This window comes from Protopterus annectens, chromosome 5.part0, assembly GCF_019279795.1.
Source record: "Protopterus annectens isolate FY-2018-M chromosome 5.part0, PAN1.0, whole genome shotgun sequence".
NCBI classification, from domain to species: domain Eukaryota; kingdom Metazoa; phylum Chordata; order Ceratodontiformes; family Protopteridae; genus Protopterus; species Protopterus annectens.
This window is the reverse complement of record NC_056735.1, coordinates 376,765,590-376,779,399: the sequence shown is the minus strand read 5'-3', so window position 1 is coordinate 376,779,399 and position 13,810 is coordinate 376,765,590. Positions and strand designations below refer to the sequence as shown.

General features: G+C 37.2%; 1 protein-coding gene across 1 annotated transcript in view; it reads right to left on the bottom strand.

Moving 5' to 3' along the window:
- LOC122802163 overlaps nucleotides 1–13,810 on the bottom strand; it is a 1,241,087-nt gene that overhangs the window by 349,771 nt on the left and 877,506 nt on the right. The window contains exon 14 of the mRNA XM_044071837.1: nucleotides 6,698–6,824. Coding sequence (XP_043927772.1) covers nucleotides 6,698–6,824 — 127 coding nt within the window. The remainder of the gene's footprint in view (nucleotides 1–6,697; nucleotides 6,825–13,810) is intronic.

Below are 13,810 nucleotides of genomic sequence, written 5' to 3'. Positions count from 1 at the left end.
CTTTAACTTCTTCTATCCATTTAGCATCTTTATATTCCACAGGATCTTCATAGATACATACTTCTCCAAAATGTATCTATTTCTTCTTTTTTGTTGGCAGTCTTTCAATTCCTTTTACATTATTTCCCAATTCTCTATAAAACTTTTTTGGATCATCAATAAATTGCTTATTTTGTACTTTTCCTTTATATTTATTTTATTATCTTCTAAGTATTTCCACCTGTGCTGAAATTTTTAGTTTGTTATTTGCAATAGTGCATGATAGATCCTGGTCTGTTCTAATACTGCGCAGATCCTGGTCTGTTCTAATACTGCGCATTGCTTTTATCACATCTATTTTTCTTAGTATTTTTGTTGATCTAGTCCCTCTTCTATAATCTTCTAACAGTGACACTTCTTGTCTTAATTGCTTTATAATTTTCTCTATTCAATATTGCCATAATGATATTCAATTCCTCCCCTTCCTTTCCCTTACTACCCAGTGTTCTTGTGGTAGAACTTTATCAGTTATTAATTTAGCTGCACAGTAATATATCCTGTTTACTTCTGTTATATCACATGGGTCTCTATGAACAGTCCTAATTACTGTGTTCATTTGTTATCAAACTTCTGACTTTTTGGGTTTTAATAACTTTCTGCAGTGTATTTCTTTCATTGATCTTGATATATCTGTCTGTGTCTATTAGATCGAGCATCTATTCTCTTAGCTCATTTTCTTCCAAACTGAGGGCACATCCCTTGTTTTCCATTTCCAGTGTGCATTCTATAGAAGATTATATAGCATTTTCCTGTGGCACATTCTCTTCAACTTCATCCCATGCCATCCATTGGTCTATCATATGGGAACTCACTGGCTTATCACTCCTGAACATTGACTACATTAGAGTTTCCAAAGTTTCCTGTTCCTTCCCTTGCTGTGTAGCTTCAAGTGAATGTTTAAAATGGTTTACTGTGGAAGGTTCCAAATTATCTTCATATGGCACCTGACCAGTTGCTTCCTATTCCACCGATTTCTACTTAATTTGGATATCCATTACTCTATCCTGTTGTGGTGCTTTCTGAATTAGATTTTCTACACTGAATCCTTCATTTTGCATGTACTCCATGACTTCAGTTTCTATTTCTTTACCTTCTCCATTACTAATCTCCTTTTCTACTTTTCCTCTTTGTCTTCTTATTTTTTTGTATTGTAAAGTTGTCCATATCTGGATTCCTTTACCTGTATTTCTCTTCAAATATATTTGGTGCTGCTCTTTTTGTATTGGTTAGTTTTGCTTTCTCCTTTGCATAAATATTACACCATATTACATCTCTTTTTCTTTCCCATGTCCATATGTCTTCTTCAAATGTTTCCTGATCTTCCTGTTTCCTACTTTGGGGACCCACTCCATCCAGTTGTGATGTAACCTGTGCTAGGCCTTCTACACCAAATCCTTCACTTCACAGGCACTCCATAACTTCAACTTCTGCTTTACTAATCTTCTTTTCTATGTTCCATCTTTGTGATGTTATTTTTTTATTGTGAAATTTTCCATACCTGGATGCCTTTGCCTGTATCTCTCTTCGAATATCTTTGGCTGCCTTCTTCACCAGGAGTGGCTCATGCTATTGGACTGATAAAACTGATTAGCAAGTTCCCAGAACTCTGCACATGTGTGCGGGAATCTGGACTGCTGTTTAACCAGTCTGGATTAGGAAGAGAAGGCATCAGAAGCCCAGATTGGAAGGGGATCGGACTGCAATGTCTGCAGGCTGGTGAGGACTGAATGAACCTGCTGCAGGGTGTGTGTGCAGGGTGTGCGTATGTGTGCTAGAGAGGAACTCAGGAAATATACCTGGTGGCTAGAGAGAGTAACTCAAGCTAAAACATTTTACCATATGTGCAGGTACCAAGAACCTGAATTCCCTACCCACCACCACTTGTGAAATCTATTCAGATTTTTGCCTCTTATTTTTGCTCTGTTCTGTTCCTCATCAAATCTGTGGTTTTCTGGATTTTGAATTCACTAAATAATGATAGGCATTTGAATTTCAGACTTCATATTCTTCAGAAAGTACATGGTAACACACAGACTTTTATTCTAGCAATTTTCTAAGTTTATAAGATCAATATTTGAAATATGTTCTTATTTCTGGGGCTGTATTCCCCCATTATTGGCTTTGTCCAGGTTTTTTTGTGCTAAGAGTTTGAGAGCTACGGTGAGAACCTAATTCACTGAATATGTTTTGGGACTATATTCCCCCATTGTTGGCTTTGTCCAGGTGTTTTGTGCTAAGAGGTTGAGAGCTACAGTGAGAACTGAATTCACTAAATGATAGCCATTTAACTTTCAGTTTTCCTGTCTTTCAAGAAGCAGCTGATTTGGCATAGTGGTATGTTGCTCTGACTGTAGTGCACAGGGTCCTGGGTCCAAGACCTGGAAGTGAAATGCATGGTGGTAACACAACATTTTATTCTAGCAACTTTCCAAGATTATACAAGCAATGTTTAAAATGTGTCCCTGGTTTTGGGGCTCCCCCCAATAAATTTTGGCTTTTTCTAGATTTCTTGTGTGGCAAAGTTGAGAGATACAGTTGAGTTTCGAGTGGATTTTACAAGGAGCTGAGAGCTTCAGGGGAAGAGAAGTTTAGTGCTGCTTATGCAGAGTCTGCTTGCATTGTTAATAGCATAACAGGTCGAATACTTGCTTTTGATGCAGGAGGCTGTGGGTTCTACTCCCACAGTATGTAGATGCATTCCTGATACTGTACTGTGTTGTACTTTTCAAGGGGATGGATGCTGTAGTCCTGAGAATGTCCTCTTTGGCAGAGATACCTAGTAACTATGAACCTGTTATCAGTTTGCCATCCATTCCCTATTGCAATATTACTAGCTTATCATTTTTTTAATGTAACATAGGAAATGTATTCCTCAAGGGCAACAGGCACTTTATTTGTACATGAAATAATGAAATATAAAGTTATTTGCTAGCAGCAACCTCTTCATTAGTTACAGATCTCTTTAATGTGGAATTATTTAGATTACTTTTACTTCTTCATAGATTGTGCATATTTACTGATACTGGTGGTTTGTAGACGTTTGAGTATACTTTTATGATGGAAATGTTCTGAATTGGGCAGTTTTGTCATTATTGGTGCATGCATTTTGTTTCATTGTTTACTGGAAAAATTTTCAAAACAAATTTAAAATGCTCTCTAACAACTGTACTGTATTATACAAGGAATATAATTTAATACAATCAGGAAGGTGTATCAAAGAACACATGCATTCATGTGCAAAGGGCCCATGATTTCAAAACAGCCCAAGTTAATCTTCATCTGCCACTGGCCAGATGTATTTTCTTTGAATGTGGGTTTTAATGCTGTTTTAATGAATGTGAGTTTCAAGGACAGAGAAGTTTTAATGCGAAGTCATATTTTCATTGTAAGACTGCATTGCTATGTTTAGCAGATGTCTATTAGTGTTTGTGCTGTAAAATGTAAAATAAAACTTTTAAATGAAATCCAAATCATCTTAGAAGTAAAGCAGTATGCACATTACAGTGTTTATGGTAAATGGGGCTAAATAGCCAAGTAATGGGACATTGGAATGGCTGCAGAGGGAGGCCCCATTTGACCATGATTTTGTGAGGGGGGGGTAGGGCGGCAATCTCAAAGACAGCTCCAGCTCAACTATACCTCTCAACTGTCCAGATTTTTGCAGAATGAATAGATTTTTGCTTCTTATTTTTGGTTTGTTCCTCATAAAATGTGTGGTTTTCTGGCAACTCATTTAGGAATGAAGTCACTAAATAATGACAGACATTGAGTTTAGACTTTATACCCTTCAGAAAAATGCATGCTAAAGCAAGACCTGTTATTCTATCAACTAAGTTTATACATCAGCAATTGTTAGTACTATTTGTATGTTCCCCCAATATATTTGGCCTTGTCCAGACTTCCTGCATAAAAGGTTGAGAGGTACGCGCAAATAAATCATTTTACAGAATTAGGTATATCCAAATTTCCAAACTGTCCCCTATTTTGTCTCAAAATGTTACTGTCCACCTAATAATCCTTCCGCAAAATGGCAATTTTGAAAGAAAATGTAGAGGGTATACAATTAATAAATAATTGTAACGATCAGAGTTATAGATTACTTTTATTTCTGAAATGTATGTAGATTCTCTTATTTTGTCAACTGCTCAACTTAACAGTAATATTAAAAAAGTGTCCCTTCTTTGACAGGTTCCCAGTTGTATTGTGTGGCTATTTTATACTTTTGCATCACATTTTTGGTCCATTTTTCATAAAATTGTGGTTTTCTGGCAAATTAGTGGCAAGTCATTAAAGATTGAAGTTAGAAAATAATGACAGACATTTGAGTTTCAGCTTTCATAACCTTCAGAAAATTCATACTAATGCAAGACCTACTGTTCTTTTATTTTCTAAGTTTGTAAGAGCAATATTTAAAATTTTTCCTTATTTTTGGGTCTTTGTCCCACTTCTGTTTATGGCTTTCTCCATATTTCTTGCTCTGAGGTGAGAGGTTTGACAAATGTGTCAGGGCATCACTGTCAGCCAGAGACATTTCAAATTGTGACATACTTGTTGCACTCCCCTCCCCCATGTAGTGACTTTGGATGTGTCCAAGCAAGGCAAGGAGCAGTTATGCAGTGTAAGTGTGCAGAGTATCTCCCCATACAAGGTAGACACAAGTACTACAGTGGCTTTTCATCTGTCCTTGATTTTGCATAATGTTCTGGTTTTCTGTCATATTTTTATACTGATGATTTATGCTTCTTCTTATTCTGAAAATGCATGTTGTTGCAGTGCCTGTTGCTCTGTGTTTAAGTAGCAATACTTTAATGACCATCAGTTAAGCTTGTCCAAGATTGTAAGATGCAAGTAAGCTTTATAAGCATACTGTTAAAGAATTACCAACATTGAAAGCCTTTTTGTTGTTGCCATACAGAGAATATTTGCATAACCAGATAATGTATAAGCCTTAGATATTGAAATGCATATGACAGTATTTGTAATAAAGGACAGGATTACAGTATTTTCAGAAGCTCATTACATTTGTTGGAGACTTGCAGTCATCTTTGCAGGCTTTACCCGTAAACTAAACAGAATGCCAATCTATCATGTGTGGTCCATAACCTATGCAGTAATCCTTTAAGCAATTTATCTTGAGCTTGTTTCTTGCTTGCTGTTCATTTTTTACTTTGATCATGTTTTCCCCTTGAAGCAAGTAAATAGTTGTTGTCAGGCAGCAGGTCTTTTTTGGATAAGAAACATTTTTACAAGTGGGGGTATCACAGAGATTGCTACTTTTAGCATGTTACTTGGCACTTTTATAAAGCTGAATATAAATTATAATTAGAACTGCACTGCAAGGAGAAGTGGTTTGAGTTGAGTGCTGCTTGTTTTTTTACTCTTGATTTTGACTGGCATTCCAGTAATGTATTTAAAAAAGTAATTTATTTTTTCATGCCTCACAACCTTTCTGTTTCCATCTAGATATTAAGTAAGCGGTCATGTAGCCAATGAATTAAAATATTTTTTTCTTCTCCAACTCATTTTGTCTTGATTGGACTCTCATAATAATGTTTGGCACCCAGGACAGCGTATTTAAAGTCCCAGTTTTTTTGGTTTTGTGCATAGCTCCAACAATTTCTAGTTGGTCACACCCCTTCCAGTTGGCCTCACCCATTCAGCTGTCTCCTGCAGCCCCCTTTGATTGAAGTCACAAGCCACCACTGTTCTTCACATTGATTAATTTGGCTTTCTCCTTTGCATAAACATTGCACCATATCAAATCTCTCTTTCTTTCCCATGTCCATATTTCTTTTTTATACTTTTCAAATATCTCTTGGTTTTGTTGTTTATATTTTTGCACTTCCTCAGATGCTTCTTTTTCCAAACAGGTCAAGGTTTCTTGATCTACATACTGTTTTTCACAAATCTGTTGTATCAATGAACACAAATTTTCATTTGAAGCTTCTGACAGTTTTTCTTGCGGTAGTATTTTTTCCTCTAATTTATCTCTTAATTGTTTTGTATATCTTGTGTCTGGAAATTCTGGGATTTATACATAATAGTAACAATACATAATTTATTTCTTATCCTCAATAGTCCACTTTATTGTCTTTATGGCTCTTCTTTGGCCTATCAGTTTTTGTGATTTTTGTGGACTGCTACTTCCTTCTACAACAGGGGGGCCATCCACCCCCTGTGCTTGGTCTAGCCCCTTTGTAGGAATGTCTCCATGTTTTGAGGATTCTACACTGTCAACTTTTCCAGTCCTGGCACCAGTGCGCCTACCAGGATTGGGCAATTTTTTTATCCTGGGTCTTGTGCACCCAACTATCTTTTTTAGTTTCTAACTTCTGTCCATGATATATGCTATATAAATACAATCTATATATCAGTGTCGGCTTGGTGAGATTTTATACAAACAGGGTCCACCTTGTGAAGGTACTCACCAAGACTCAAGGATGAATTCAATTTCAGCACTACTACTCTCCTTTGCTTGCTGACTTTTCATCCCTCCATTCGGACCTGCTGTTGGAGCATTATGATGAGGTCTCAGACTGTAACCTGATTATATGTGTTTGAGACATGGATGCCAGGAGATTAATCTCAAGAGCAAAGCTAAGTTTGGTGCTTTACTTTGTCATTTTAAGAGAAAAGGTATAATAAAGAAATAACTTACCAGCTGTATAGGCCGTATAGACAGAATTGTATCACTAACTCCTCCCCATTCAAGGTAGTTCTTGTATATTCCTTTCTCCAATATGTACTGTTCACCAGAGAAATACTTTTGGTCATAAGCAACCCACCTGCAAAATAAAGTTACTGTAAATAAATTACTTTGTAACTTGTTATTCCCTTTTTAAATTAATCTGGTTTATCTAAATATTAAAGGCTTTATGTGGATATCAGAATATCATGTGTCAACTATGTCATGCATAACCTACAGGAGCTGCCAAATAATATCCATAGCTTTATGATCCTTGCCGTCTAAAGCAACATCACATTCTTACATTGTTAAGCAAAGAGTAAATATACTTAACTGCATCTTATTTTTTTTTTTTTAAATTCTGGAACAATGCTTTCCTTTTATCATGTCTGATATTCAAGGTACATGGCTACACCTTCAGATCGTTTTCAAATGGGGTCATTTTCTTTTAAGACTAACCAGAAAACTTCATATTAGTGACCATGCATTCTCTGTGTTATATTCTGATACCTCCAATATATTTCCTCACTGTACAGGGAATACTCCAGAATTATGTACATTAAACAAAAAAAGCTACAATTAAATTCTGAAGATTGTTGTAATTGTTGTGAGCATCCTTTTTTCCTTCTGTCATTTTAGGCTCTTCCTCATCTAATGCTAAACAACACAAACAAATGATATACTAATAACATTAAATGATATATTTGTGAATTTTTAAATGAAAACATCACCTTTTAACACATCTTCTTGGATAATTATTGGTTTTGTTCATTTGCCTGGCCTGTTTTTAATCTGTTTCACTCATTACTGAGTCCTGCTGTTTTTTTTTGTTTGTTTGTTTTAAGGCTGCTTGTACTTTATTTTACTGTATACCATTTGCTTCTGTATATGGCTTGCATTCATAAGCATTTTACCACATTTTAAACTACTTAAAACAAATTTATGCAGAGGGTCCACTTTGAAATGCAGGAAAAATGTTAGGTCTTCAATTGTATTACCAGATGATTCTTGTCTCTTATACCATTATACTTATAACAGCTGGAGGAGCAGGGAAATTGCAGTTGCATATAAATAAATTAAGCATAACATCACATGTTCAGTGAACAGTCAGTTAAAGCATCACATTTGGGTTACAGTCCACCTTACCTGTGTCATCTTCAGGCTACCTTAACTGTGCCATCTTCTGACCTTAAACTGTAAAAGCAGGGGTTTCCTTCCCCATAGGTACCAACACTGGCCATGTGTTGTACTGCACTAAGCAATGCATGGACATGACTCTCTTATCTATCCCACATTGGTATACATTGTCTTCAGTTTTCAGAGGTAACATACCCTTACAGGGAAGGATGGATGTGGGAGACAAATAGCCCTTCTTATATATATACACCTCTGTATTAATGTAAGGTACTATGTGAATCTGCACTAACATTACTTTAAAGAATTATGATTCATAGTAAATCAAAACATAAGTATTTAAGACAATGCTAGAGGAATTTAAAATAACAGACCGGAACACTTAATTTAAACATAAACAGTAGTTAACAAACAAACGTATTTATAATTGTATTCATGGTAATTAATCATATTCCACCAATGGAAAGGCTTGTAGGAAATATTAGTAATTTTCAACATTAGAAACAGCATACTTCTGCAATGCAAATGACTGTGATAATAAGACACAAAATGAAAAATACAGAATCTTAACTAAACATAAAAAAATCCATAAATAAATAAGCATATTAAGGTACTCACCAAGACTCAAAGATGAATTCCAGGAGCAGATTTATTTTTGTTTTCATAAACAACAGTAATAGAAGTACAGCTTTTCTACATATTTAAGCAGGTAGTAATCAATGACTATTTATGAGTTTTTCATACTGTTTATACCTCAGAATTATGAAACTTGTTCTTAAAGCATCCTAATAACTTAGACAGCATTAGAAAAAGTCTGTAGAATAATTTAATGTATCTAACTCAAGCAGGAACCAATAAATACTTTTGTAGTAATTTGCCAGTGCTGATACTCCCTGTAACATTGTGAGATCTAAAAGACTGTCAAAAAACTTTATTGAAATGTAGCATATATATAAAAAGTTAATCAATTCCGTAGTAAATAACAGAAGGACTGTGGAAGGGTAACTTTACTGCTGCATGAACTTCAAATCAAAGATTTACTGTTGTGGTATTATAGGCAAATGCATAATCTTCTTCAGCAAGAGTCACTGTACGAATAAATTATTACACCTGTGTAGATTTCCAAGAAGTGTCCTATCTTAGGGATATAGGAAAGGTAAATAAGTTTATGGCAACAAAACCAGTAACAAAATTAATTATTTCCCCCTCCTGAACATAAAGTATAGCAATGTATATGTTGTATATGTGTCTTATTAGATCACTTATAATGAAGATGATCTACCTCCCTGGACTACATGAAGAGAGACATGGAAGAGCTCTTGGATCATGTGGCCCAGGCAGGTATTACCCTAGCCCTGAGTAGCATCCTGCCTTCACCCAGAATGATACCACAGTATAAGGACAAAATGATTGACTTCAACAATTAGCTAAGCTTCTGGTGTCATTCAAATGGGATCCAGTATATGTCTGCCTGGGACGACATGATCGACAGACCACAATACTTTGCCAGTGATGGTCTGCACCCATCACCCCTGGGTTTTGGGTTACTGGCTAAGGCTCTTGCTACCCCTATAGTGGCTTTTTAGGCAAAGTTCAAAGGAAAAACCACCACCGTAACAGGTACAAGCATGCAAAATCTGAAGGTAATGCTACTCAATGCTAGAAGTCTAAACCTCAAAATGCACTCTCTTGAAGCACTCCTAAAAATGGAGAACATCGATATCTGTGCAGTAACTGAGACCTGGTTCAAGGCTCCACAGAGCACCTCTGCAATACCAGGCTACAACTCATACCACACTTTTCAGCCACCAAACCAGGACTGAAACACTAAAGGTGGAGGAGTGTCCATATTCACCAAGGATATTCACATCACCAGGCTAGTTGCCCAACACAATGCGTCTGAAATTCTCCAGGTGCAACTAACACTAGGTAAGACTGCAATCCAAATTTTAGCTTGCTACAGATCCCCCACCATGCCCCAAGATTCTCACTACACCTTTCTAAACATACTGGAAAATATTAAGATACAAACAAACACCCTAATACTAGGTGATTTCAACCACCCTGCCATTAACTGGGAAAACTACTCGTGTATCAACACCTTTGCCCAACGGTTCTTGGAATTCATAAATTCCAATGCCCTGGACCAACTAATCTATAGTCCCACCAGGGTCTCCAATATCCTAGACCTGGTCATTACCAACATGGGAAATCGATGCTCCACACCTATGGTCACCCAGTCATTGGTCAGGTTTGACCATAAGCTAATCACCCTTGACATCCACATCCCTCCCCCACCCCCCAGTAAGGAAATCTCCATAAAAAACTTCACCAAAGCCAACTTCATGCTACTCAAGTCAGAAGTGACAAACTTCATGACACCCATGCAGACATGAACTGAAAGTTTGACTGCTGAATCCTACACTAAGGCACTGTACGAGCACATCCACTCGAGCATGAATTGTGCCATCCCAGATATAACCAAGATGCTCTCCTCTAAAAAAAGGAAGCCGATCTGGTTGTCCCCTGCCATAAACAAACTTTACAACAAAAGGAAGAAACTGTTGCAGAAAAGAGGAAAATCCCAGGATGCAAAAAATTACCTTACCAGCCTCAGTAAGAAGCTGAGATCCCTCGTAAAATCCTCCAAAGCTACTTACGAAAATAAAATTGCCAAAGATTCCAAAGACAACCACAAGGCATTCTATAGCTATGTCAAGAATCTAAATGGCAATGCTCAGATCTGCTCTGAGCTACAACAGAATGGCATTACATATACTGATCCCAAGGATATTGCCAATATCCTGGCAGATCAATTCAGTGCCAGCTTCACCCCCCTCTCACCCCCAAAAGATTGCCAAATTCTGGTAATAACGGCTAAACAGGTAAAAAACACACTCTCCAAAGCTAAGAATACAGCATCCATGGGATCAGACAACATCCTGGGCTGTGTACTACATGAACTACAAAATGAACTGGCATCTCATCTAAGTGTCATTTTTAATCATAGCTTCACCTCAGGATTCGTGCCCACTGAGTGGTACACAGCTACAGTTATCCCACTCCACAAGGGGGGGATCCACCTTAGATCCTGGGAATTACCGCCCCATCAGTCTGATGAGCCTGATCTGCAAGGCCATGGAACATATTATCATGGAACTTATAAACAAAGACATTGGCAACCTTCAAACACTGGACCCCACCCAGTTTGGGTTCGTGAAAGGCCAATCTTGTCTCCTGAACCTGATTGACTTCTTCAAATCAGTCTCCAGAGCTGTGGATGAGGGTAAGGCAGTCCACACATCCTATCTGGACCTTGCCAAGGCCTTCAACACTATCCCCCACTCTGGAATTATACATAAACTTACTAAGCTGGGCCTTAATCCCTACGTCACTCAATGGGTTGCCAACTGGCTTACTGACAGAATCCACACTGTAAAAGTAGCCGACTACAAATCCAGATCCAGACAAGTGACAAGTGGAGTACCTCAGGGTTCAGTCCTGGGACCGCTCTTGTTTGGCATCTACTTTTCTGAAGTACAGGCCAACACTAAGGGACTCTGGCTAACAAAGTTTGCAGATGACTGCAAACTGGGAGCCATTATTGAATCCCCAAATGATGTGGATATTCTACAAAAGGACCTTACAGAAACAGATGCTTGGTGCCAGAGCCATGGGCTCAAGCTCAATGCCAAGAAATGTATAGTTATCTCCTTTGGAAAAAACATGTACCCATGAATTACCACATAGGTGGCAGTACACTAAACACCGTAAGTGTGATAAGAGACTTAGGGACACAAGTGGACAGTGGTCTCACCTTCGATAACCACATTGCCACAACAGTCAGGAAATCCTTCTATGTGGCACACCTCATCACTAAGGGCTTTTCATCCAGAAAAAAGGAGGTCATTGTCCCACTGTACTCATCCCTCATTAGACCCATTATAGAATACAACATGTCATTTGGTATGTACCTCTCAAGACATTTGCAACAATTGGAAAGGCCGCAGAAATACCTCACTAAAAGAATCACAGGCTTAAAGCAGATGTCCTATGTTGACCATTATGAAAACTCCAGCTATACTCTGTCACATATCATCTACTCAGAGGCGATCTCTGCTTAACATACAAGGCCATGTCAAACCCAGAGCTGTTGGACATGCTACATTTAAAGAAATCCCAATCACTCAGAGCCACATGCTCCAGGGATCTAAACCTTGTCATCACAATGAACAAAACATGCTGGAAAGATAGGTTCCTGACCCAGAGACTACCCAGACTCTGGAACAGACTGCCCATACATGTCAAGCAGATCGCCTCTTTGGCCACTTTAAAGGAACCTTGATGATTGGATGGGAGATATGAAATTCACCCCGGGGATCACATCAGTCACCCTGCTAGCCAGGGGTCCAGGGAAGTAAATATTGTGGGAAGAAATAGCCAGGGAATTGTTATGGCTAGGCTTGTATAGGCCCTAGTACCAACCTATGAACCTATGAACCTATTGAAATGGTCATGCTAACAACTGTTTGAAATAAACAAAATGTTAAAGAAAACATTTGATATAAACAAATGCATAAATGCCATTGTTGCTATGAAGTGCATAAAGTTTTCTTATAATACTCCAAGTACATCTTAAAAGTACCTAAATAAGATCCCACATATGACCAGTTTATAACCTGAACAGAGTGCAACAGTGCTCATATTTTAGTAAAAAAAAGAACTATATACACATATATATATATATATATATATATATATATATATATATTTTTTTTTTTTTTTTAATTTGCACTGTAGCAAACTGCTTGCTGCAATGTAGCAAGCAGTTATTACAGTTTAGGCCACACAGAGGACTGCTTTTAAAAGCCATCATTGCACAAAAGCATGATCAAGATGATGGATGGTACATTTTATAACCTGTAGAGAGTGCTACAACACTCAGGTTTTAGTTTTTTTTTTTTTTACATTTAAACTGTAGCAAACTGCTTGCTACAAATGTTGCAAACAGTTATTACAGTTTGATTTGCACCTTGTATGAAGCACTACCATGCTCAAATTTTAGTAAAAAAAGAACAAAACTTTCTTTTTTTAAACTGTAGCAAACTGCTTATTACAAATGTGGCAAGCAGCTGTATAGTTTACTCCCTGCAGGAAGCACTACAGCACTCATGTTTTGGATAAAAAAAGAGAAGTTTATACCCTGCATGAAGTGCTATGGGGCTCAGGTTTTAGTAAAAAATATATATTTTTCAAACTGTAGCAAACTGTTTGTTACAAATGTAACAGGCTGCTGCTACAGTTTATTCCCTGCATGAAGCACTATAGCACTTTTCGTAAAAAAAGAACAATTTATACCCTGCATGAAATGCTGTGGTGCACAGGTTATAGTTAAAAAAAATATTTTCTTTTTTTAAACTGTAGCAAGCTGCTTGTTGCAAATGTATCAAGCAGCTGCTACAATTTATACCCTGTATGAAGCACTACAGCACTCAGGTTTTATTAAAAAAATATTTTTTTTCTTACATTTGAACTGAAGGAAACAGCTTGCTATAATATAACAAGCAGTTGCTACAGTTTGGACCACACACTGAGAGCTGCAGCATTCAGGTTTGCCTGCAAATGCCATATCAGAGTGATCAGGATAACAGATAGCTGATCGCACACCCTAATACTTTGTGCCTGGAGCAGCTGTCCCTTTCTATCCACCCTAGCTACACTACTGCCCATGGCAGCCATATAAGGTACAACTATACCATAATTTGGGGATTAAAAATCTTCAGAGAAGAGCCTCAATAAACAAATAAACTTTGTCAAATGGTATCATATAATTATATTTACAGGAATAATAACAATATACATATATATATATATATATATATATATATATATATATATATATATATATACCCATTTTACCCTGACCAGTAAATGTTTTTTGATCAGAAAACC